At 38.3% G+C, this 26295-nt stretch overlaps 1 protein-coding gene across 1 annotated transcript in view; it reads left to right on the plus strand.

The window, feature by feature from the left end:
* Positions 1-21451, plus strand: part of EPSTI1 (epithelial stromal interaction 1) — a 39773-nt gene extending 18322 nt beyond the window's left edge. Inside the window, exons 7-12 of the mRNA XM_060769247.2 lie at positions 3043-3136; positions 7968-8051; positions 11369-11442; positions 14007-14109; positions 17348-17401; positions 21272-21451. Coding sequence (XP_060625230.2) covers positions 3043-3136; positions 7968-8051; positions 11369-11442; positions 14007-14109; positions 17348-17368 — 376 coding nt within the window. The 3' untranslated portion in view covers positions 17369-17401; positions 21272-21451. The remainder of the gene's footprint in view (positions 1-3042; positions 3137-7967; positions 8052-11368; positions 11443-14006; positions 14110-17347; positions 17402-21271) is intronic.
* The last annotated feature ends 4844 nt before the right edge of the window (positions 21452-26295 follow it).

Here is a 26295-nt window from a genome sequence, read left to right on the forward strand (position 1 = left end):
ACATACAACATAAAATACAGTAATTACATAAATAACATTAGATTAGATTAAAATTAAGTCCATTTAATTTTCATAAGATTTTCATATCATAAGAAGAAGAACATATCAACATGTTGCAGCAAACTTTTCATCCAAAACAAATGAAATTCACATGTGAAATGGAGTAACCACCAAGTCAGAGGAGCTTTGGTTAAATAAACAAAAATAATTTTGAATCTTCTAGAGCAGTGGTTCTCAACCTGTGGGTCCCCAGATGTTTTGGCTTTCAATTTCCAGAAATCCTAACAGCTGGTAAACTGACTGGGATTTCTGGGAGTTGTAGGCCAAAACACCTGGGGACCCACAGGTTGAGAACCACTGTCCTACATCCGTGTTGAAAGTTTTGTCCAAAATGCATCCAACAATGATCCTTTCTCCAGTCTCCACTTTTCTTATGATCTTCATTGTGGTGGCCATACTTATAGATTGATGCTTTTAAAATATGCACTGAATAAGTGATGAATCAGGCTTGTCTTTCTCCTTTTCTCTGTCACTTTCAGATCACAAATGTTCTGTAAGGCATTCTGAAGGAAGCTGCTGTTTATCTTGCCTGTGACAGACATGCACACAAAGCCACTGTAGCAGAAGTTAGTTAGAATTCTTTCCCAGCCCAAGTTTTATTGAATTGTTTACTGCAGATGTGATGTTGCAATCCAAGAACAAAAAATTATGTTTCTCCATCTTTCCTTCATCCTCCTCTCCATGCCACTACTGCTAAATAAAAGTCCAACTACACCAGTGGTTCCCAACCTTTGGGCCTCCATTTGTTTGGACTTCAACTCCCAGAAATCCCACCCAGCTTACCAGCTGTTAGGAACTGTGGGAGCTGAAGTCCAAAACACCTGGAGGCCCGAGGGCTGGGAACCACTGAACTATAAAGAAAACGAGGAAAGAAGGCTTGATGGGTATATAAAGATTTTGTAAAAATGAGCTGCTTTTGTTAAATGAAGCATGCCTATAACCTAAATCTATCCCAAATAGAAATGTACACCCCATTGGATTTGTTTTTTAGGTGTGGGGGAACCTAGATATGGCCAAGGCAGGCCCGTAGCCAGGATTTTGATTCGGGGGGGGGGGGGATGAGTCTGAGTGAAAGAGTGTCTACCCTAGCAAACCTTTTGTATTGTTACCCCAATATGCCATGTATATGGGATATATTGAGCATGGTGATCAGATCATGATATGAATAAACATAACAGTTTAAATAATGTACCAGTAAGGCCTTTTCGCGGACCACCATGAAGCCCCCAAAGCCCCCCCCCCCCCCCCGGCTACATGCCTGGGCCAAGGTGTTCCTTATTTGTATCAAGGGACACTTACTCATCTCAATAAGTCTTTTGCAATAGATTGTTCTGTTAACAACCAATTTTTAGCAGAATTTTGCTAAAACAACATAAGGTTCTCATTTTCAGACAGGGGATCTGAATCAAACAGCTTTTCAGGTTTGATTATTCAAATATCCACCTTCATAGTTAAAGGCCTCATGAATCAAAACTGGAGAAGTGGCACCACATCCTGGTCTGTCATCAGTAGCAAGAAACACCTTACATGAGGGATGGGCAAATATTCTGCACTTTTGCACAATGTTTCCCCAAAAATTAGTCTTTCTTTCTCATTATGAAGCAAAGCAGACAGATACAGCAAGCCTAATGATGTACTAACAGCCCATACAGTGTTCCGGATTTTAAATGTCAGTTCAGTACAACTGTAGCTATCATAACTCACCTATACAAAAATGCACAAAATCTTGCCAACAGAAAATCATCCTGTAAGTGATGGGAAGTGTTTTGTGGTTTCTTGTTGCCACACATGAAAATGAAGATAGGCAAGGATTTACATCTGTATTAGACTTGCTCCTTTCATTGCTGTGTCTAGTTTTGTTTTTGCTGCTATATATATTTTTTGCTAGAATCAAGTACTTTGCTAACTGGCAGAAAACTAGGCTTCTATAGACCCCCCTCTCGAGTGCAGTAATGAAGGCAGTTTGAATGCCTGCGAGGGCACCTTCTAATTGTGCCCATTAATCTGCCCACTCAAGCTGGCTGAAAATATAGGAACAGATTGGCCATACAGATGGGGAGCCTACGACGGCTTGCAAGGCAAGACCTCCACAGTGTACTCAGAGCTGTAATTTCCTTGGTCTGTGGGATTCATGTCAACTGTTTCAAAATAATAAATGAAATCTTGATGCCTGAAATTGCCTCCAGCATCACCCTAATAGGTTAGTGTAAAAGGAAGGTGGGCAAGCAGAGAAACTATGCCAGCAGCCAAGAAAGAGACGTGAAATAACATCAAGGTATTGGCAATAAAAATGCCTAATTGGAAAAGTTAATGAGAACTGAAATAAGATGACGCTGTGAAATTTCCTATTGATCTCATTCCAGCCATTGCTATCACAGAAAACAAGTTTAGATTACCTGATACTTGCATTGTTTACCAAGCAGGATAGCCTGGCTAAAATTAGGGTGTGGAGGAAGGAAACACTCTGTCTTAGGGCAGGCGGTATTTCTAAATAATGTCATTCTGTGGAAGGGATGGGCGGGCTGCTATGATGGCAGACTACCTTTTCATTATGGAACTCAGGATCTCTTACAGACGCTTCTACTTTCAATTTCATTTGAAAGGACAGTGACAAGAGTAATGGGATCAGTGTCTGTCTCATCTTAGAACAATAGATAGGAAGGGCTTGATGGGGTGAAACTGCCTTCAGAACAATACTAATTCCCAGAGTAGCTGATACTACCATGTTCACAGTGGTAACAAGCTTGCCAGGTTGGGAATAATTGGCCCAATACACTAACATATCTTCAAGGAACCAATCTGGGGAACTGCAACTGCTATCAGTAGCATTCTTTCTGTGGCAAGCTGCCTCCCTGTATTTCTAATTTTTTGTTATATTTGCTAGTATTTAGTCATGTCATGTGTCTAGAATAGAATATGGAGAAATATCAAAACTTAACTTCCCCCCTGGAATATCTAATTTTGATCATATTGTTTCTACAGAAAAAACACCCAGTTTCTAAATAGAATGGATTTAAGTCCGTGTGATCGAAGATCCTATCAAACAGACTATCGTAGTCTGGAGTCTACTTCTTGGGTAAGTTTGCCTGTTGTGTGTGTGTTGACAGATGTCTTTTGTATGTTTTGCTATGGACTAGACAATATTCCCCAGCCGTTGCCTTCATGTTAGTTTCAACTTCAGTGCCCAGAATATCCTTGACCAGGCTGACTGGGGTATGTACATCTAAAACAGGTGGAGGCTCAAAGTGTGAAGACCACTTGGATAGCAACAGACAGACAGACATGACTATGGAATCATTAGTGTGAAGAGCATGTATAATTTCTTTAAAAGGCAATTCACCACTAACAGATTTTATATATAGAATATATGCTCTTATTTAGGTAGTGAGTAGGCCTGCAGAACTCTCTAGTGAACACTACCTGCCTCATTTGACCTTGTCAGATGTCACATTCATGCATTTAAAGGGTATGTTTAAATGTATACTGCATCAGAATATTTTAAGTAAAACAATCACAGCCATATATGCATGCAGATGTATGCATATTTGCATATTCATATAAACCAGTAGGCTTTCTCATTCTCCTGTCATTCTGGTGGCTCACATGCATTGCCACTGGATGTGAGTCTCTCTCAGTAGTCTACAACCTCTCCACTGTATGAGTATGTCTGTCTGTTGGAAGAATGAAATTATTTATTTATTTATTTAAAACCTTTATATGCCATCCCTTTCAACCCTCCGGAAGGGGACTCAGGGTGGCTTACAATTGGCAATCATTAGATGCTGACAAAAACAGTTAAAGCACACCAATTAACATCGAATATGTCAAAAACAGTAAAAATACATTAAATTACATTAAAATAATGGCCTTTAAAATATTAACATAACAGCAAGTCTGAGTCTGCAAATCCAAATCATAGTCCAGAGTTCCAGTCCAAGGCCTCTTCATTGACAATTCTCACGAGTCGCTACAGTTGTTGCTCAGCCAGCTGCCTGAATGTTTGGTCCCAACATTCTTAAACTGAGTTTAAGAAGCTCAGTTTTTTCCTGAAGGAGAGGAGAAATAGAGTCGCCCTGATTTCACTGGGGAGTGCAGTCCACAGACGGGTGGCCACCACCGAGAAGGCCCTGTCCATCCTCGAAGTTGCGAGCGTGGTGGAATCAAGAGCAGGGCCTCCCCCAACAATCGTAAACTTCGAGGTATATATATATAATACCTTATTCAGACTAGACCAGCTTCTTAAACTGGGAGTCCCGATTCCCTTAGCTCAATATTGGGATCACAAAATATTGGCAATATTAGAATGTTTCTCAACACTCCCTAGAGGCTATGTTAGATATTTACATGAATCTATTAGCAACAACATGTAGTGTTTACAGTGGACTGCAGAAAATGCTTCAGCAGTGTTTCATAAAAGAAAAAAATGAGGCTGTTTAGCAAGCCTTGCAAATGCTGATTTATTACTAGTAAATGTTTGATTTTATATCTATTCAATATACCTATATATCCAGGGTCTATAAATAATTCTGGGGTGGGAAGGGGTCATGAGTGGAAAAGTTTTAGACGCTTGCCAGACATGAATGCCAAGATAAATGCTTTTGGGACACATCCCTCCATGAACTTTGCCCATCTGCCACCTATACATTCACTGCATGTTAGTTCTAAAAGGGATGCCTTCATTTCAGGAGACCTGCTAGCCTTTGATTATTGTAATATGCACTTATCAGTTATATGAGTGTAAAAACAAAAGGATAATACCATGCTTCCTGGACCATGTTAACCTTTTAGTCACCCCACTTATGATTTGAGACAGCAGGTACCTGTGTTTTTAAAAAGCCAGTTTTTAGTAGAAAATATGGAGTCCCTGATAGCACAGTGGGTTAAACCGCTGAGCTGCTGAACTTGCTGACCAGAAAGTTGGCGGTTCGAATCTAGGAAGCAGGGTGAGCTCCCACTGTTAGCCCCAGCCTCTGCCAACCTAGCAGTTCGAAAGCATGCAAATGTAAGTAGCTCAATAGGTACCGCTCTGGTAGGAAAGTAACAGCGCTCCATGCAGTCATGCTGGCCACTATGGACAACACTGGCTCTTCATCTTAGAAATGGAGATTAACACCACCACCTAGAGTCGGACTCAACCAGACTTAATGTCAGGGAAAACCTTTACCTTTATGAATTTTTAAAAATCACATCAAAGCCCTAGGGTGTTTAAAATAAGTGCTTTCACTTCAAAAACAGTGAGCCATCATGTGTTCAAAAAAGATCAGGACTGAGATAAGGAAGAATTATTTTGCAAATGTGGATTAAGCCCTGGAATGAACAGTAACTGGGCCAGGCATTTTCAGATTTTAGTTTAGTTGATGTTCCTAGATATGTATACTTTTATGAAGTATATTCTGATAGTCAGTCGAAGCCCCTATATTTCAGAATGAAATCATCAACGCTACTAAATATTAGTGTTTAAAAGGCATCATACCAATGGGTAGGCAGTAAATCACTTCAGGGACTGATGCATATATCTTGTGCATCTTGAAACTCTTCCAAATCTAAGCTGCAGAATTCAAAATGTTCATACTTCAAAGTGACATATTCCATTTGGGGGCTGTATAAGATACCCTTCCATTCTCCTTCAGGAACTATGAATGCTGATAGATTTCTGAACACCTCCTGAGAAAAAAGGAGTTGTCAGCAGCTGTGGAATACTGAACTATTAAATAAAACCATCCTTGAATGTCAAGTCTGTTCATCTCTTTCCAGAGTATTCCTTGGCTTCTCTGACTGTATCTTTGAAAATGTGGTCACAAAAAACTAATTGTGATCTGTGACACACAACTAGTATGCAGTGCCCTCTCCCTCTTGCTTTATGCAAATCCTATACTCTTATTGATATTGGAAAGAAATAGGGGCAGGTCAAAGCCGTTTCCCTCCTTCTAGAACAGTGGTTCTCAACCTGTGGGTCCCCATGTGTTTTGGCCTACGACTCCCAGATATCCCAGCCAGTTTACCAGCTGTTAGGATTTATGGGAGTTGAAGGCCAAAACATCTGGGGACCCACAGGTTGAGGACCACTGTTCTGGCAGAAATTGATTTTCAACTGCAGGGAAGGAAGTCTTGAGACTGAAGCTTGGACTCCGGAAGACCATCAATGGAGAACCACATTGGGTGCTTTGATAGGAATGTGAAAATCTGTCTGCTTCATTTTCAGTGTATTTCTCAGAACCCACCAGCATATTTTTCCTGTCTGGGCTATTTATTAGATTGCAAAAAGGTTGTCTTTCCTTCCATATGGACAGAGTTTGCTACACACTTTCCTAACCATATATGGCTTTTTTACTGTATATATGCTACCCCAATTGGAATGCTATTGTGAGTGCATTTTTCACATTAAATGCATTTTTAATCTGGCACATCTACTTGTTATGTAGTGATTTCAGCATTACACTATGGAGTTTATCCCACCATGCAGGAAAATCACAATTACAATTGGACAACTGTATCTTTGCCTTGGAGTTATCATATGATGTCGTTCCTTTTTTTTGCTTCTTTCCTGATGGAAAGCATGCAAAAGGTTTCTTTTACACAGTGTTTCTCAACCTTCCTAATGCCGCGACCCCTTAATATAGTTCCTCATGTTGTGGTGACCCCCAACCATAACATTATTTTTGTTGCTACTTCATAACTGTAATTTTGCTACTGTTATGAATCATAATGTAATTTCCAATATGCAGGATGTATTTTCATTCACTGGACCAAATTTGGCACAAATATCCAATACGCCTAAATTTGAATACTGGCAGGGTGGGGGGGGGGTGATTTTTTCATTTGGGAGTTGTAGTTGCTGGGATTTATAGTTCACCCAAAATCATAGAGCATTTTGAACACCAACAATGGAGTTGAACCAAACTTGGCACACAGAACTCCCATGACCAACAGAAAATACTGGAAGGGTTTGGTGGGCATTGACCCTGAGTTTGGGAGTTGTAGTTCACCTACATCCAGAGAGCACTGTGGATTCAAACAATAATGGATCTGGACCAAATTTGGCAGAAATACTCAATATGCCCAAATGTGAACACTGGCAGAGTTTGGGGAAAATAGACCTTGACATTGGGGAGTTGTAGCTGCTGGGATTTATAGTTCATCTACAGTCATATCACATTTTGAACCCCACCAACAATAGAATAGGGCCAAACTTCCCACACAGAACCCCCATGACCAACAGAAAGTACTGTGTTTTCTGATGCTCTTTGGCAACCCCTCTGACACCCCTTCACAACCCCCCCAGGGGCCCCGACCCCCAGGTTGAGAAACACAGTTTTACAGATACAAATAATCTGTTAATGACTTCCTTTCCATAAAAGAAACACCTTCTGATGCTATCCTACTGAGAGGCAATGGTAAAGAAGTGACATGTGATCCATGGCAAAGATGCTGTTGTTTGGCTGTAATTCAGTTGCTTATCTCGTGTGATAAGCTCCTATGACTCTAGAGATAAAAGTTCACCTATTTTAATCCCTCTGTTTTGTAGAGGTGTTTTCCCACCTCCTTTCTTTCCACCAGTCCCTATCTCAGACCTTTCCTAGAGTAAAGCTTAGTGTCCTAACTTTCCCATCCTCAAAGAAGTTTCTATAACAAAGGACTAGATGGTTGTTGTGGTCTCTCTGAACACTGATTCTAAGTCTTGAGCATTTTTCTCTACAGCATTGCTTTCCTCTTAATCAGGACAGCTAGCTGCTGCATGAATCTCCACATGTATTCATGAATATATTGGTTTACATTTTCCCTAATGTTTATGGCTGTTTTAGGGAGGCTTGCAGTTCTCAGGAGTAATAGTATGCTATTTTGGCTAGATGTCTTCTGTAATAGTATTGGTTAACTGGTTCAGCCATTTTTGTTCCAATTTGCAATAGGCCAGAAACCACACATACAGAGAACTCCAAAGGCAAGAGGAAAACAGAAAGCTGCAGGAGATGAAGGAAGAACAGCGAAGAAAGGTGACAAATTGCAGCCAACATTGGCAGGCCATTTCTGTAACTTAGTGCACAGCTTGTCCATGTTTGAACTGGGAACTACTTTTGTTATGAAGCCTTAACTACATAGTTTTAATATCTATTCCGAATAAGCCAAATTTTCAAGGCTGGACTACTCCATAGTCCTTCCCTGCATTTCAAGATTGTACATCTTTGCTTCCATAACTAGTATGTTTCCAGTAATACAAATGTTGTTCCAATTATCATTAGTTATTTTCTCCCACAGTTGTATTGCAATCTTCTCTGTTGGTTTTCCATTTTCTGGGTAGGAGATATTACTACTTTGATAATGTATTAACAAATATCTTCTAGAATAGCAACACTAGGCTAACACCCTTTAGCTGAATGTTGTTTTTAGATATTTCTAATGTAAAATTACTCCTGCTTCAAACTCATTTGCAGCCTTCGATCCATAGTTGTGTTCCTTTTTTTCTTTTTTAATAACATTTTAAAATGGTTCCCAGTTTGAGTTAATTTACACCCATCATTATTAACTTAGATCTGAAATAATCTAGCTTGACTTCACTATTTTTGGTTATCCTCATAAAAAATACAATTGCCAAAGATTTTGTAACACAGCCATCTAACCTATGGCACATGGAGTAATTTAGTTTCAGAATGAACTGTCAAGGCAGCCAATACAAGACTATACAGAGGCACTAGAAAATCCAAACAGATAACCTTGTGAATGCTTATGGATGAAAAAAGGTAGGAATAAAAAAAGTGAATTGGATACAGAGATAGCCTGAGTTCATGTTTACTGACAGCTCAGGCACAGAGCTACGCATGTCAGTGATCTCTTGCTGATACGAGCTATGGATTGGGTTGGCTGTGGCTATCTGGGTAGGACCCCCATAGTAACATTGTTGCAAAACATATTACCAGTTATTCTAGTATTTTAGTATATGAAGCCCATCTAATATTGGTGATATAGGTTAAAGATAACAAAACATAAATGGATTTGTGAGTACTGGTAAGTATTGAGTTGTTGTAGGTTTTTCGGGCTATATGGCCATGTTCTAGAAGCATTCTCTCCTGACATTTTGGCTGCATCTATGGCAAGAATCTTCAGAGGTAGTGAGGTCTCTGAGGATGCTTGCTATAGATGCAGGCAAAACATCAGGAGAGAATGCCTCTAGAACATGGCCGTATAGCCCAAAAGAAACCTACAAAAACCCAGTGATTCCAGCAATGAAAGCCTTCATCAATACACTGGTAAGTATTGTCTACCTTGAGTACAGCAGAGTAACCAAGTGTGGGGAAACTGGGTTGTGAGGTTCCTGGAACATCTCAGTATGAAACTGTTTAGTGACAGACAATGATAACTGAAGGAACTCCTGAATAGCTAAGGCCTAGATGAGGTTTTAGAGCAGTGGTTCTCAAGTAAGTAAGTAAGTCTCAATCTGTGGGTCCCCAGGTGTTTTGGCCTATAACTTCCAGAAATCCCAGCCAGTTTACCAGTTGTTAGGATTTTGGGGAGTTGAAGGCCAAAACATCTGGGGACCTACAGGTTGAGAACCACTGTTTTAGAGGAAAGGATGTGAAATAAATACCTAATGCACAATGTTGGGCTTTCAGATAGACTACTCTTTTTGGCTTTCTGTTTGCCACCCAAGTTTAGAAACATTCCTTTTGGGATTAAAAATCCCACAATCCCCAGTCAGCATTGATATTTATCATTATGGTGTATATTCAAAAAAAGTTGTGTTCCCAAACTGTAGTCTGCATTCTCCAAAAAACAAATTTTCACTCTAGAAACCCGAATGTGATTCTTATCCACAGAAGCCAGTCTGATGTTACATAGATGGAAGTTTCATACCGAATGAAGCCCACTGGCCTCTCTCTCTTTCCTTCTATCTTTGTTTTCATTGATATTAAATCTTAATCAATGTTCCCAGCATATTGTATTATGAAGAAGGAAAGGACAATAACACAGTAACTGTTTCCTGATACTGTTTATCCACTTCAGCTTTTCGGGCAGCTGTTTTTAAAATGTTTTCTGATTGGTCCAAAATACTTGCAACTTGCAAGGAAAATAATTTTTCTCAAAAAGAAAATGGAGAATCACTGTGTTTTAATTATAGTGAGCATTATATTCAAAATATTTTTCATAGTTACAAGCATAAACAGATATTAGAAATCAAGTGTTTTAATGATTGTTTTACACTTAATTACAGTATGCTAAACTTATTTTGTAAATCCTTTTTTCAAACATACAAAGACAAAACATACTTATAAAATGCAACAACACAAAATAAATTTAAAACTACCATAAAAACATTTTTATTATATTCAGAAGTAGCTAATGCTCTTTTGTGTCAACATACAACCTACACATTCTAAACAAAGAGCTACTAAGCTGATCTATAAGCCTCCCACTCGTTATCTGTTAATTTTAACTTCTTATGTGTTAGTCCCTTTAAGTATCACTTTATTTCTACTTTTCTACTTTAAATAACACTCTTCTGCATCAGAAAACTAATACAGTAGAGTCTCGCTTATTCAACATAAATGGGCCAGCAGAATATTGGATCAGCGAAAACGTTGAGAAAAAAACCTATTAACCATCAAATGACATTATGATTTTACAAATTAAGCACCAAAACATCATGTTTTACAACAAATCAACAAAAAAGCAGTTCAATACATGGTAACATTATGTAGCAATTACTGCATTTACGAATTTAGCACCAAAACATCACAACGTATTGAACAAGTTGTGGCTCCAGGTGGGAGCCAGACTGCGTTGGATAATATTTATTTATTTATTTATTTATTTATTTATTTATTTATAACATTTGTAACCCGCCCTTCTCAACCCCACCCCCCCCCCCCGGGGGGGGGACTCAGGGCGGCTTACATCCGGCACAATTCGATGCCATTAGATATAAATAATACATATAGAACGTTGGATGAGCGAAGGTTGGATAAGCGAGACTCTACTGTATTGAAGATTGTCTCCATCTTTGCTGTATAAAAGCAATAAATATGCCCCCATCTTTCTTGAATTTGGTCAAGGATTTCTCCTTAATCAACATTATCCATTTGTCCATTTCCGCTAATTCACATATCTTCATCAGCCTATCTTTTTGCATCAGTATATCTGTTTCTTACCATCTCTGGGCATAGATTATCCATGCTGCTGCAATCATGTAATCATGGAACAATGTAGTCATATATAATATACAAAGAAAAATGGAATAATTTTCCATGTTCCTTTTCTAGAAAAAGTATAATAACATTATGGTAATCATTAATTTGCAGGGGTTTGTTGTTTGCAGGCTGAACTATTAGAACGTAAACAAAGGCTAGAGGAGAAAATGAGACTAAGAAAGCATCAGAATGAGCAGCAAAGGTAAAATTAATGGAATAAATTATTAAAACATGTTCAAATTCTTCATGTCTGTAGAACCATGGAAATTCTTGGCCATAGTGTGAAGTTTTTCTAAGTTTATACTCAGTGATAAATTGTGGTGTTGTTTCCTATATTCTTCCCATGACAGTTATTGCATATGGCTAAAATTTATAGTATTGATCAGTGGTATTTTGAGAATTCTGAAGTGGGATACAAATGCTAGTGAGGTGGCGTAGAGCTGACTTCCTATTAAACTCAAATTCTTACTCCTCATCTCATTCAAATGACAGTGGTTCTAAATCTGTCCGGGCAAAATCTGGTTGATTTGTATTGGTAGTAACCAAATGTTCAGCGCTTTCTTCCAAACTGATATACTAGGTGTCTCCTTTCTCAAACTACATTGTCTGCTTCAAATATATAATGAAGAATTGGTTTCCATTAACCATGAGTGACTCAAGCAGCCTTCTGAAATAAATTGTGCACCGTTACTTGAATAGTTATTATGTAATGCCTGTATTACAGCATGTAACACACTTTTTGTTCCTGGGTTATAAATGTCATTTCCTAATTTGTTCTATCATAAAAAACATGTAAAGGTTTTTTGAACTGCAAAGACTTTGTTTTAGCAGGACACCCTGCAGCACATTTTGCTGACTTTTTCAGTGAATATCTCACCGAGTCCCAACCAATTCAACATAGTTTGTGGCAGCCACAAAAATGAAGTTTTGGAATTATAACAACTACTTTCAAAGTAAGAGCTGCACAATTAAAAAGGAAATTACACTTTCAAACCAGGAAGAGATTTTTTTTCCAAATTTGATTACATAGTGTTATTTATAAGCGAAAATACAAAATGATTTAGGTATGTCTAAGTCACATCAATAGAGTACCATTTTAGATACTATTCTGAATATTATATATATATATATATATATATATATATATATATATATATAAATGCTCTGTGCATAATGAGTACCTTAAAAACAGAAGAACCAATGAACAAAATTACACCAAATTTGGCAACAAAACGTCTCACTATACATGGAGTGACCATCACTCAAAAAATTATGATTTTGTCATTTGGGAGTTGTAGTTGCTGGGATTTATAGTTCACCTATAATCAAAGAACATTCTGAACTCCACCAACAATGGAATTGAACCAAACTTGGCACACAGAACTCCCCTGACCAACAAAAAAAACTAGAAGGGTTTGGTGGGCATTGACTTTGGGTTTTGGAGTTGTAGTTCACTTACATCTAGAGAGCACTGTGGACGCAAACAATGATGGATCTAAACCAAACTTGGCACGAATACTCAATATGCCCAAATATAAACACAGATAGAGTTTGGGGGGAAATAGACCTTGACATTTGGGAGTTGTAGTTACTGGGATTTATAGTTCACCTACAATCAAGGAACATTCTGAACCCCACCAAGGACAGAATTGGGGCAAACTTCCCACACAGAACCCTCACGACCAGCAGAAAATACTGTGTTTTCTGGTGGTCTTTGGTGACCCTTCTGACACCCCCTCACAACCCCCCCCCCCGGAGTCCCAAACCCCAGGTTGAGAAATGCTGCCTAAAGCCATCCAGTCCAACTCCCTTCCCCAGAGCAAGAAATCATAAAGCCCTCCTGACAAAGGGCCATCCAGCCATTCACACACACACATATGTATATGACAGATGCACTATCAAAGATTTGAAAGGGACCCCTAAAGGACAATGATATGTTGCATATACCAGAGTAGGCAAACCAGACAACCTCCACATCAACACTCACAAAGAAACAGCAAGAAATACTGTTTACCCACAAGCATAAAGGAATTACATATATTAGAAACCAACAGTTTCTCATTACTTTATTTTCCAGATCACCAGACTGGGCCACAGCAACGTGTGGCAGGGGACCGCTAGTATTATATATTTTATATATTATATATAAAATTATATTTTATTATATAATATTTTATTTTATATAATTTAATTTTAATATGTGTGTGTGTGTGTGTGTGTATGTATGTATGAATGAATATATAAAACCTAGTGTTAGTTCAGTGTTAGCTTAGAAATGCTGTTCTAAACCATAATAAACCAATTTCATCTTAAGAGAGGGACATCTGCTTAAAGTTTTTGCTCTTTTCCTTTATGCACCAACCTTGTCATTTTATCTATGACAGCCAGTTCTAGCACCTTTAAATGACAATTTTCATAGTACTTTGTACAGTTGCTGACTTTTAGTACTTTGCCAACCTGGTCAGATTGAATATTTATTAATATTTTGTAGTGAGTATAGGGTAGTTAATGTCCTCAAATATAGGGCCGTTTTGGAAAACGTTGCCATCATAGTCAAAACTGGTGCGACAAAGTTGGAAAGCTGGAATATTTCAATAGAAGATTTATAGTTTAAACTTGAAACTGGCCATCATACTTACATTACCAATGCAATCTGTTTTTCTTGCCATAAAATTCAGTTCACGCTTGTGTGTTGCATTCACTTCCTTAATCTGAGCCTTCTGGTGAAACTCTGTTAACATTCATTCCCCGATTTCTATTTCTTAGGGTGAATAATGCATTTCTGGACAGGCTACAAAGCAATAGTCAGCCAGGTGGCATTTACCAGTCTGGATGTCTTGGGAATATGGGTTTTACTGCTGACAGCTGGGTGAGTAACAAACCTCATCTTTCAAAGTCCCAAAGAATAAAAACAATGAGTTGCTGTTGTTTTAAAATAGCCCACTACCTGAATAGTCTGCTTGTAATATTCATTGTCTGGGGTCGGCATGAAGCCAAGGTGATGAATAAAAATTCGGCAATCACTTCTGAGGAGGAGGAAATCGGGACTTTATCTAAACACAAAATGACAGCTGCCTGCTTCTGCAGGGTTTAGATTGCCTTGAATATGCTGCTTTTATCACTCTTTCTGTATAGTGCAACAGAAAGGAATCTTGGAAAAAATGTGTTTATCTGTGAAGGCAGAAATAATAGCTGCTCTGTAAGTATGGCAAACAATGCACAGTATGTCCTAAAGTGAATATGAAATATTTAGAAGATGGATGCTTTAGGCAGGCTTTAAATGTTGCTTAAAGGACATTCATTTCTAGATGCCAAGTAATTGTAGTTATAGAAATTGCATATTTCCAGTCTAGAGTCCAAAGCCTCAAAGTCTTTACACAGGCTTGAGCCTTTTGTACCAGTGCAACAGCATTTATTGAGATACTAGAAATGTGTTTGTATTGGTTGGCCTTGCTTGGAGCTCCAGCATTTGCATAGCCGTGAGTAGTACAAATATTGGGTTTGCACAATGACTTCTACTTTTTAATCACATCCCGAATTATTTCCTTTTCATGAGAGCCCCATTTGTAGTCTTATTCCACATGTGTTAACTTGGAAAAAATTCCCACTGCTTCGGTGTGGCTTATATGGACATAAATGTGTGTGCTAAAACTGACATGCCATTTTCCAAAACTGAAGGTTTGGAGCCGAAGTCAGTTATGAACTGATGTCGCAAGAAGAATGGATACACACTTCAGATCCAATATAACTCCAAAATCAGGAAGTTTGTGCTTCCCATTGACTACCATGGGAGATACAGAAATGATTAAACTCTTCAGGATTGGAGTGTTTGGGGGAGCAATTATACCTTTCACCACAAGGATTTTGTGCAAGAGTAGGATTTCCATTTAAATTCTGTACCAAAAATAAACTTACCCTTAATCTCCCTGAGTCAAATCTAATTGTTGCTTCCCATGAAAGTAGACCTATTGAGTGAATGGATACCTATTGATTCAGTGACTCTATGTGGGACGAAGAGTTGTTTTTGGGTCCCTATGTTGGATTTATGCCACTGGACCATGGCAATGGAAGTGACAGAAAGCCTAGCATTGGCACCAAATAACAAACCTGTAAAACATTTAAGACCGTCCTAAATTTCTGAAGGAGTATGTGAGAGAGTGGCTTGTTTTCCTTTTCTTCTTCCATTTTTTTTGGTGGGGTACTTTGCATAAAATTAAGATTAACTGTTCCAGATGAAATACACATTATCGTCATAGAGAAGCAAACAAAAGTAACATTATATCAATCCTCTTTGGAGTCCCTCCTGGTGTCCTATCTGCTCAGGTCATAGGGTTGACTAGAGGGATACCAAGAGATGGGGTCTGACTCCATGTTACAGCACAGAAGATGCTGATATGCAGGAAAGCCCCAGGTCAGTTCAATTCCAGTTTATTGAATCTTGAAGAGCAAGGTTGGAGATCTTTACCTGAAAACCCTGGCATGCAACGTAATAGTAAACATGGCAGTATAGGTGATAGTGCTATATATGACATTTTTGATTTCTCAGGAAGACACAGAGAGGCAAAAGGAAGTAATGAGCAAAGCAGAAACAACTGGACAGCTAAAATAGATAACACCCTTGCTAGTGAAAGGACTTCAAAAGAAAGCTCTAATAAGGCTGAAATGCCATCCTTATGATCAAGCCACAGACCAGCCTGGAGTTCAGCTAATGCCAGCAACTTTAATAAAAGCAGAAAGTGGGTGACAAGTCCTCATTTACATATAACTTTTTACATCTTCTTTTGAATAATTTAAATGTATTTTGTCACTGTAGTGTTTTTTAATATGCATGCACTCACATATCTATTTGTTTTGCTTACTAGCAGTATTATATTCATCCAGTCATAGTTGATGTTAATAGATCAACTGGTAATATAAATCTACTGTTTAAACTGAAATATTTTGCCAGACTAAATTTGAAGGACAAGAATTCCCCAGTGTGGCCTATTGCTGCAGAACGAACAATAAATGGCTGATGGAGTGAGTTACTCTTGGTATTGTTGTTTTATGAGCACTATAATTGAGCAATATTAAAAGCATACCTTAGTTAACAAAATCTCTAACAGCAAAGCTGCTTTTTCCAAATGTTTTGCCTATCCAGCTCCAATTTTTCTCCTCATCATATTCCTGTCTGGATATTTTTAGCTGCACTAATATTGGGGAAAATGTGTTTGCAGCAAACAACACAGTAAGCAAAACTTTTACTGAGGAAAAATAGGATTCTCCTCTGGTCTCTTCTGCTAAAGCCATGTGGGCCTCCCTGCAACAGGCAAAGTCAGCAGCTGCTGCCTCCAAAATACCTTACCAAGCACAATCAAACAGCAAAAAGAGAGGAAGAGGGGAAGCAACTCCAAAAATAGAAATCATAAGAAAAGTGAGGAACTTGTGGAAAAGTTATCTCTGTAAGCTACTAGGAGGTAGCCTTTGGTCTCCTGAAGGATGAAAAATGTTTTTGCTCATTTAATGCAAGGATTACTTGACCCAATTGTTTAATTTCATATGTACATATTGTTTGTTTTGAATTCTTAAAATCCCAAAATGATTTAAATTAACCTTTTTTTTCTGGGGGGAATGGGGTGTTTGAATCTATCCCCATTCCTCATGGATTATTTTGCTTCTAGTATCATTATTTTCTGTTGAAGACATGATGCCCAGGAATGCATCTACTTCAGCATAGCTGTAGTCTGGTCTCATATAAGGCTGTGTCACATATTTGTGAGAGCTATTGGCCTTCACACTACCTGTCTCTTCCTGCCTAGTGCATGAGGCAACAATTGGGCATACTTTTTCCTCTTTACCTGCCCAAAATGACAATAAGCTATTATCATGAATGAGGATCTTCTTAGTGCTGCTGTGCTTAACATTGTTTCATTTTTCTGTTCTTATTGGGTTGATCAGTGTTATTGAGAGTTTTATCAATTGTGTTTTCATGATGCACAACTTTCAAATGTATTTTTATATTGAGCATTTTCCAATCTTAGAACTCATCTTGGAAGTGTTAAGTCTGAAGAACAGCTTGTAATATTTTGAATAAATAAATATGCTAATAGAAATTCTCATTTCTACAGGAATATGACTATTTCCAGTAAAATGTGAGCAACTGCACAAAAACAATTAGACAGGTAAGTCTTCAAAAATATACCATCATTCTTGCATTGAAATACTGATTTAGGCATCTAACTTGGCCATTTAAAATGCTTAGACAATTTTAAACCCAGACATAGGAATGAGAGAGGCTCTTGGGAATGAGTAATGTCCCTGTGCTGAATACAACGAGACTGTCTGAAAACCCAGGGGACTCAGTCAGTGCATGAAAATCATTCGGTAACTGTCTGAGATCATTACTATATTGCTATGAGAAATTCAGCCTTTGAATACTTACAGATGGTCTGCCATATACACTTCCTTTTAAAATGTATTATTCATGTTCTTAATCCTTTCATGTCTAAGGGGTTATATAACCAGAGCTTGGTGCAATTATATGTAGGAAGTCCCTTAGAATTAATTCCTCCACCTAGTAATGAAAACATAATTCTATTACTTTAGAGTTGTAACTATGTAAAGGTGTTTGTATTATTTCCTATATGACTGTAATTTGTAGAGTTACTTTTTGTAGTTATGGGTGGAGAAAAATATTGCATAGATCCAGTGATGATTTGTGCTGGGCCACATCCTTCTGCCTCATGGTCTGTTGTGGGTATTGAGGCAATGCAAGAAAGACTATGCTCTGTACAGCAAGCCAGCTGCTTCTAGCATTAATGTGATTTTTTTAAAAAATATGTAAAAGTAACTTTTATTTTAAGAAACCAGCAAGTAACATTTATTTTATAAATTGCAAGTAATGGCAACCAATTGCTTCATGGGCATGCAATTATAGCTAAAATTATTTTTAAAGGTAGCTTTCAGAGCTTTGTTTAACTCAGTAGTTCCCAACCTATGGTCCATAGACCACCAGTGGTCCCTAAGAACTAAAATATGGCCAGTGGCTTCACCATTACTACACCATTGTATCAAAAGCGACTGGTTTTGCGAAACCCTTTTATAGTGTTGGGAAGTGAGAAGCTGACTACCCATGAAAGACATGACAACAGGCCTCCTGACTGCTGCTTCTCCCCCTTCCTTCCCCTAAGTGAGGTCATTCCAGGTGGTGCCTGGAAGCAGGGTCACCTTGATGTCTTCATTTTTAGGCCTGTTCCTGGGGTTATTTGGAGTGCTGATTCAGAAAATTGCATTGGAGAGACCACATCAGCTCTAGATTATTGAATATGGTTTTCTGTGGGTGAGCAGATCGCAACTACTGGATGGCATGTGTTCTGTATCAGAAACTAGAACTGATGTGGTCTATCCAGTGTGATTTTCTGAATCAGCACCCCAAATAACCAATCTAAAGTTGACCAAAAACTGATTTGTAACCCTTTTTAGTACTAATGTCAGAGAGTGGTCCCTGGTCAAAGTGGTTCCTACTCAAGTAGTCCCTGGTCAAAAGAGGTTGGGAACCACTGATTTAACTGATCTCAAAAAATAGACCAAGGTATATTAATTTCAATAAACCTCAAATATTTCACACACCATTCTCCCACAATAATGGGATCAAATTATTCCTGTGGTTCAAATAGTTGCAGGGTGGGAAGCATGGGGTCCTCAAGATGATGGTGGACTGCAACTGGTGGAAGTCTTAACCAGCATATATAATGCTCAGAAATGCTGGGAATTGCAATCCTACTGCATATGAAAGGGCCCATGGTCCCGTCCCCCCCCCCCCCCCCCGCTTCCAAAAGAGTGTGAGAATACTTTCAATACATCATTTAAATCCTGCAAAATATTGTGAGTAGTACGTAAAGGACAAAAAAGTTCCATTTGGCAGAGGTTTTTGTAGACTCCATTCCTCTTCAGATGACTTTGCTGCCAAATAAATCTTTTTAGTCTTTAAGGTGCCACATAACTGTCCTTTTTGCTGCAACACACACAGCTACTGTCTCTTGAAATGTCTGTCAAATCTTGTTGCCAGCCTTTCTTGCTCAAAGACAAACCTGAGATAAATTGCTTCATACCGGTCTAGTGTCCCTGTATCCCATATTAATCAATCAGTGGGTTTTTTCCTACCTCCAGGAAGGACAGCTCTCTAGCAAAATCCCTGTGTGTCCCAACACAACTGCATCTAAATTATTATTTGTATGATTATTGTATGCCTCCTTTTAGGATTGATTTTTTGGGTCCCACACATAATAAATGTCTTGATAGATGAGATATATTATCAGACTTAAAGGCAAGCACACAGCAATATTATCCAATGTGTAAAGTAAATAGTTATGACTATTTTCTTAATTGTATACAAACAGCTTAGGCTAAATACAATTTTAACTTTGCAGCAATTCAGACTTGGGGGAAGGTGAAAATATGAGACTTTTATTAGTCCTCTTTCAATACAATGAGAAATGAAGTCATAGGTAGAGAGTACGCATACAAAACTTGGAGGCCACCTCTGTAAAGGTCGTATTTCTCATCCACCCACTAAATAGCTCTTAGAGTTGAACTACTGTTTATAACTCAGAGGACAGTGCAGTTAGTAAGATGTCAATAATATGTGATCTTTCTGTACACACATCTGGCCACCACATAATTGCATTTCTTGAAGTTTGTAAACTCTTTAAGAACAGCTCTGCATACAGTTCACTCCAGTATTTTAATTGTAAGCCACTAAAAGTGTGAACCACTGTGACCACTTCTGTCCTGTCTATGAAAGTAACTAACCAAAATAGAGCAAAAACAAATCTGTTCTCTGAAGACCAATTCTGGTTCCAAGTGCATCCTCAAACTATGAAATGGATATATGAGAGGAGTCCAGCCCCATCCAGCATATGTTTTTGTCTCAATCCCACCGCAATTTTCTTACCAGGCAACCAAATTTCCATCTTGAACCATAGTTTATTCACCTGTTTTCAATGCTGGGAGCCTCCAGTGGCATAGCGGGTTAAACCGAAAGATTGATGGTTCAAATCCAGGGAGGGGGTTGAGTTTCTGCTGTTAGCCCCAGCTTCTGCCAACCTAGCAGTTTGAAAACATGCAAATATGAGTAGATCAATAGGTACCACTCTGGTAGGAAGGTAATGCCTCTCCATGCAGTCATGCTGGCCACAAGACTTTGGAGGCATCTATGGACAACAATGGCTCTTCAGCTTAGAAATGGAGATGAGCACCACCCCCCAGAGTCAAACACGACTAGACTCAATGTCAAGGGGAAACCTTTACCTTTACTCTATTCAGTACTGACTAACAGTCAAGTAGCTGTATTCTTCACTGGTTGATGTTTCCAGATTAGCCCCATATACAGCATGTTAAATTAGGCAATCCTAGATACAGTTCATGTATGAATAACTGAAACAACATTCAATGTCTCCTTATACTATTGCAGACTGCAATCCAGTCTAAGCAGATAAGGTCCTCTTCCCTTAGCCATTAGTTCTACCCACATAGTACATTGTGTAGAAGGAGAAGCTCATAGTTACTAATTTGGACTTGAGGTGTAGGACAGTTGTCATCCTTTCACCTTACAAAGTATTAGATATCAGTTCTCCAACTTTTTTCATCATACCATACCATCAAACCATTTCAGAAGCATTGCAAGTGACCTGATTTTCAAAACAAACCATCAAATTAGATTTTCCTTCAGATGATTACTAATTGATTACTAATAGTTATTCTGCTTTTCATAATTGTTTGTTAATATGTTACTGTATTTTGCTCAATTCATCCTCATGACTTTATTATGCTTTGTGTAATAAAGGATAGTATTTAGTATGAACAAGCTTTGTTACAGGATTTGCTTTGTAAACAATAAAAGAAAGGTATCTGCCGATTTTATAAACCGTCTCAAATGTTTTTTAAAAGAAATGTGCTAGTTCTATTTAACTGGAATGCTTCAACTTTTTTCATTCTTTCAACAGCTTTCTTTCCTCCACACAACAACACTAATTCTGATTTTATTTTTACAGGATTCCTGCCACAGCACTTGGAAGAGCTGCCTTGCAAAAACCTTCAGAGATTTATTTCTTCTTCTTCTTTCTCTCATCCTTTTATTCAGACTTACTTGTTTGACCTGCTGTCTTTCCTATTACTCGCAAGTATTTTCAAGCTATTGATTATGGTTCTGGTATTAAATCTCAAAGAAACTGTGTGTTTTTTCTTTATCTCTTTCTCTTTCCCTTTTATAGCTTTTGTGTACCCAACTTGTACCTCTAAGAGGACTTTTTAAAAAATCTTTGTATATGGGGGCATCAATAATGCATTTTTACTCTTTTGACGAGCAAGCCCATCTGAATTGTAGAGGCTTGAAAGTTTTGTCTGTTTGTGAATCCCTGTTTTAAAAATGTTGCCGAGACAGAAAAGAACTCTTATCCTGTGGATTTTAACTGGTTTTGATTCAGTGTTCTTTATGTGGGAAAATGTACCAAATATCAAATGAATAAAAGCTTTAAATCATTGTGGATGGGATACAAACCTTGGCAGGGTCATTTGCACTACCAGGTGCTTCTGTGTGCTGCTTGAAGAGTCATTTATTTGCTGTAGCGGTTCACAGTAAATGTGATTCTGTTGGCTGAGGCAGCGAGAGAACTAATGAAAGAAAGACATAAGAGCCAGGGAAGAGATCTGAGAGAGGAAGCAGGGGTCCAGGAAGCCAATGAGCTATTTCTTATTAATAGGTGGTAGAAAGTAGTCTTTCCTGCTCTAATGAGGGCAGGAGTGACAGGCAGCTGGATGGCATAGCTCTGTGAATGCAGTAGCTTAGTTCAATGCATCGTGGGGGGAGGGCTGCCAGAATATTGAGCCCCAGGATCATATCTACCATGCTGGGAATGACTGTGTGTTTATATATACAGTGCTGGCAAAACAAAACAACATTATTGGCAAACTGCTGCTGAACCAAGTCGTAGGCATGCAGGGTTTTTTTGACATCGCAGTGCAGCAAACATCCTTATTATCTGACAACCAACACTCTGCTTTTTGAGAAACTGAAAAGCAGAAATTAGTAACACAGTTCAATATAGTTTCAGGTTTTCAGCTTCGGCCCTCTCCTAGAATTTGTTTGGCACTAGAACAACAGCATGGATATGTGGGCTCATGTTGGGGTGCCATACATAGGTGCCAGTACCCGATTAAGCATGTTGTTGCTGAATGTGAAATCTCATATAGGTATTAGTGTTATAAATCTACTATCTTGTTTAAACAGAATCTGAGGATTATCCCAAATAGCTAAACACATTTGAGAGGGCTGAGTAATATGGGTCAGTCAATAACCTAATCCTTGCTGCTTCGTTTAAAAACAACAACAATGGCCAGCAGTAAAACCGCACATCAGAAAATTAAATATAGTCTAGGTGTTTCTTTGAGATTGCCATACACCTATACACTCAAGCATAAGCCGATCCAAATATAAGCTGAGGCACGTAATTTCACCACAAAAAAACTGAAAATGTATTGCCTCGAATATAAGCCGAGGGTGGGAAATGCAGCAGCACTGGTAAATTTCAAAATAAAAATAGATACCAATAAAATTACATTACTTAAAGCATCAGTAGGTTAAATGTTTTTGAATATTTACCCTATTTCAAAGAAAAACAGTAAACTATCTCCGTAAGTGGAAAAGTAGGGTCAACAAGAACAATATGGTAGCAACAAAAACTTTATAATAATAATAATAATAAAACTTCATTTGTATCCCACCTTATTTCCCAAAGGGGTCTCAGGCCAGCTTCCAGCATAGTTACAGGCAAATATTGAGGAGGCTTTCTTAGAATTGATCTTAAACTACCTACTTACATACTCACCCTGAGCTAAGTGATGAATCAAACCAGATCCTAAACTAAAAGTCTGATCTTTTTACAGGCAAATATTGAGGAGGCTTTCTTAGAACTGAAACTTGTGAGCCCTCCATGTATCTTGTAGACCACACTTTTCCTGTCTTAATTTACTGTATTCTAAATGCCAATGAACTTTGCAATAGTCTAGGACAAGTTCATACAATCTGACTGGAAAGGACATGTAAAGAAATTAAACGATTTCTAATCCATATTAGAAATGGCGCTCCATGCAGTCATGCCGGCCACATGACCTTGGAGGTTTCTACGGACAACACCTACTCTTCAGCTTAGAAATGGAGATGAGCACCAACCCCTAGAGTTGGACATGACTGGACTTAATGTCAGGGGACAACCTTTACCTTGCCTTAATCCATATTCTCGGTCTGCCCATTTCCACAGAATGATGAATATGAAAGATGTGAAAAACATCTTTGGGTCCTTATGTACTAACACTTATCTGGCTCATCTCCATTTTTATGCTGAATATCCAGTGTTGTCCGTAGACACTTCCAAGGTCATATGGCCAGCATGGCAGCATGGAGCACTGTCACCATCCCACTGGAGCAGTGTGTTTTTGAATTGCATGTTTTGGAATTCCTAATTGGCAGAAGCTGGGCCTAACAGCAGGAGCTCACCCCTTTGCCCAGATTTGAACTGCCAACCCTTCAGTCAGCAAGCTCAACAGCTCAGTGGTTTGGCCCATTGTGCCACCTGGGGACCCTTCCAACTCTTTGAGGTCTCTTCCAACTCTTTGATTCTGTGATTCCCATTTTAACTTCAGCTGAGAAGTATATGAAAAGATAAGTCACAGAATTCAAAATCCTTATAGTGTTATACATTTCTGTAAAGTCTATTTCTGCTATTTGCATGAAATATAGCACAAGTCAAATACAACTTTTGCAATTCCTGCTTTCCAGATTATGGTCCTTAAACTGGTTGCATTCCTACTGAAAGTAAAGAAGGCTTAGGGCTGAAAAAGGCTGTCTGGATTTTTATACATCCTTCATTTGACTCTTTCAGATGCTGCATGATGCCATGTCATCGTGATCGTTAGATATTCTTTGTGTTCTTTAACTACATGGGAACAAACCTGCTGAAGTGTCAATTGGAAATGAATTTTTTAAAGGCAAAATCTGTCTTCTGACTTTGCCATTTGAAAAGTGTGAAACTGCTTCAGATCTTTTAAGTATCTCATCTAGTGCAATACATTTGAATCACACTGTTCCTTTTTTCCTTGCATATGAGGCAGATAAGAAGGAAAACCAAAATAGACATTCTTCCCTATTTAACTTAACCAACCTATTGATTAAAATGACACTAACTTTCTTAGTAGGCATACCTGTACTTCTGTGTTTCTTGAGAACACCATGGAACTCCGTGGAAGCTTTTGACACACTCTGCAACCCTCAAGATAAAATAAAGTTTCTGTGTATCTATCTCTGCAAGCTGTATCTGATTTTATATGGTGTTGAAGAATTCCCATAGTTTTTGAACCTCTTGGGAACCTCTTCTTTTAATGACAGAAAACTAGAATCCTTTTGTGCCAGTTTGTTGCTGTTCATTCATTCAGTCGCTTCTGACTCTTCGTGACCCCATGGACCAGCCCACGCCAGAGCTCCCGGTCAGCTGTCACCATCCCCAGCTCCTTCAAGGTCAAGCCAGTTGCTTCAAGGATAACATCCATCCACCCTGATCCCAGTAGTACTTCCAAATTTATTTTCCAATCTCTTGGTTGCTTTAGATTTTTAAAAATATATAAGATGGTAAAGTACAGAGGCACTTTAAAGTCTGCACAGTAATGCCTCACACTAATTTTCCTTAAATATTCAATCTTGAATTTCTTCTTGTGTCTTTGTCAATTTGAAGAATGTTGTTCTCTCCGTACACTTTACTGAAGATAACTTTAAATACGGTTTGACTTTCCTGGATGTTCAAGATCGTCTGGCTGGTAAAACTGGACCTTTGATTTCTTACTGTATACTAATTTGCATAGCAATGAGACATTTGAAAACACAACTTAGCAGTGATAGTATAATGAAATAATATAGATAACCGATACACACAAATAATGCATTGTGATTGCTTAGGGCATGGGTCCTCAAACTTTTTAAACAGAGGGACAGATCACAGACCCTCAAACTGTTGGAGGGCCAGATTATAATTTGAAAAAAAACCATGAATTAATTCCTATACATACTGCATGTATCTTATTTATAATGCAAAAAAACCACTTAATACAATAATTAAATAGAAGAACAATTTAAAGAAATATAAACTTATTAATATTTCAGTGGGAAGTGTTGGCCTGCTTTTGGCTGATGAGATAGGATTGTTGTTGTTGTGACCCTGAGTGAGGGCCGGGTAAATGACCTTGGAGGGCCGTATTCAGACCCCAGGCCTTAGTTTGAGGACCCCTGGCTTAGGGCATTAATGACAACAGATACTTCAGACGTCTTCCCTTTCTATGTGAGGAAGTAAAGGACTGCTAACAAACTGATAATTATATTCTCCCTAGTGAGGCCATAGGGGCAAAATCCCATTCAGTAAGAGTAGGGCTGGCCAACCATATTATGACGTCATCCACTGGTACCATCTACAGACCTGCTATCCATGTGAGATCATTACATCCATAATCTAAAATTACCTTGCTTGGCCCTATCCAAGAAGCAGTTATCCTGATTTTTTTTTTTTGAGAAAATGAAATTCAGTGATGGGTTTTCAGTGTAAGTCTGTCCTAAGAATCTTCATCTGCAAGTCCCTGGGAAAAGGACTTTTGATTCAGATATTTATAGTACAATCAGACTTCAAGTCTACATCATTTGACCTTGCATGCAAAGAGATGAGAGTTAGGTCAGGTCTACTGTGAGAGCTGAATATTGATTTCTCTAGCCCACTTTAAATCTGCTATCCTTTTAACATTCGCACTGCATCATCTTTATCATTTGGGTTTAATGCTAATGTGAAACAATCAACACTGATGTATTTCATACACACTGAATATCATGCTAAAAAAACCTGGCTGGTTATATTGGATGCACATCTATTGCTTGCTCAGTGAATAAATATTTGATCAATTTGTCTGTGTACGAGAGGGAGAGATCTGATATTATTCTTAAAAACCTTCTGCACTAATAAAAATATTAATACATGGGTGCTGA

The sequence above is a fragment of the Anolis sagrei genome, chromosome 3, assembly GCF_037176765.1.
Source record: "Anolis sagrei isolate rAnoSag1 chromosome 3, rAnoSag1.mat, whole genome shotgun sequence".
NCBI lineage: Eukaryota > Metazoa > Chordata > Lepidosauria > Squamata > Dactyloidae > Anolis > Anolis sagrei.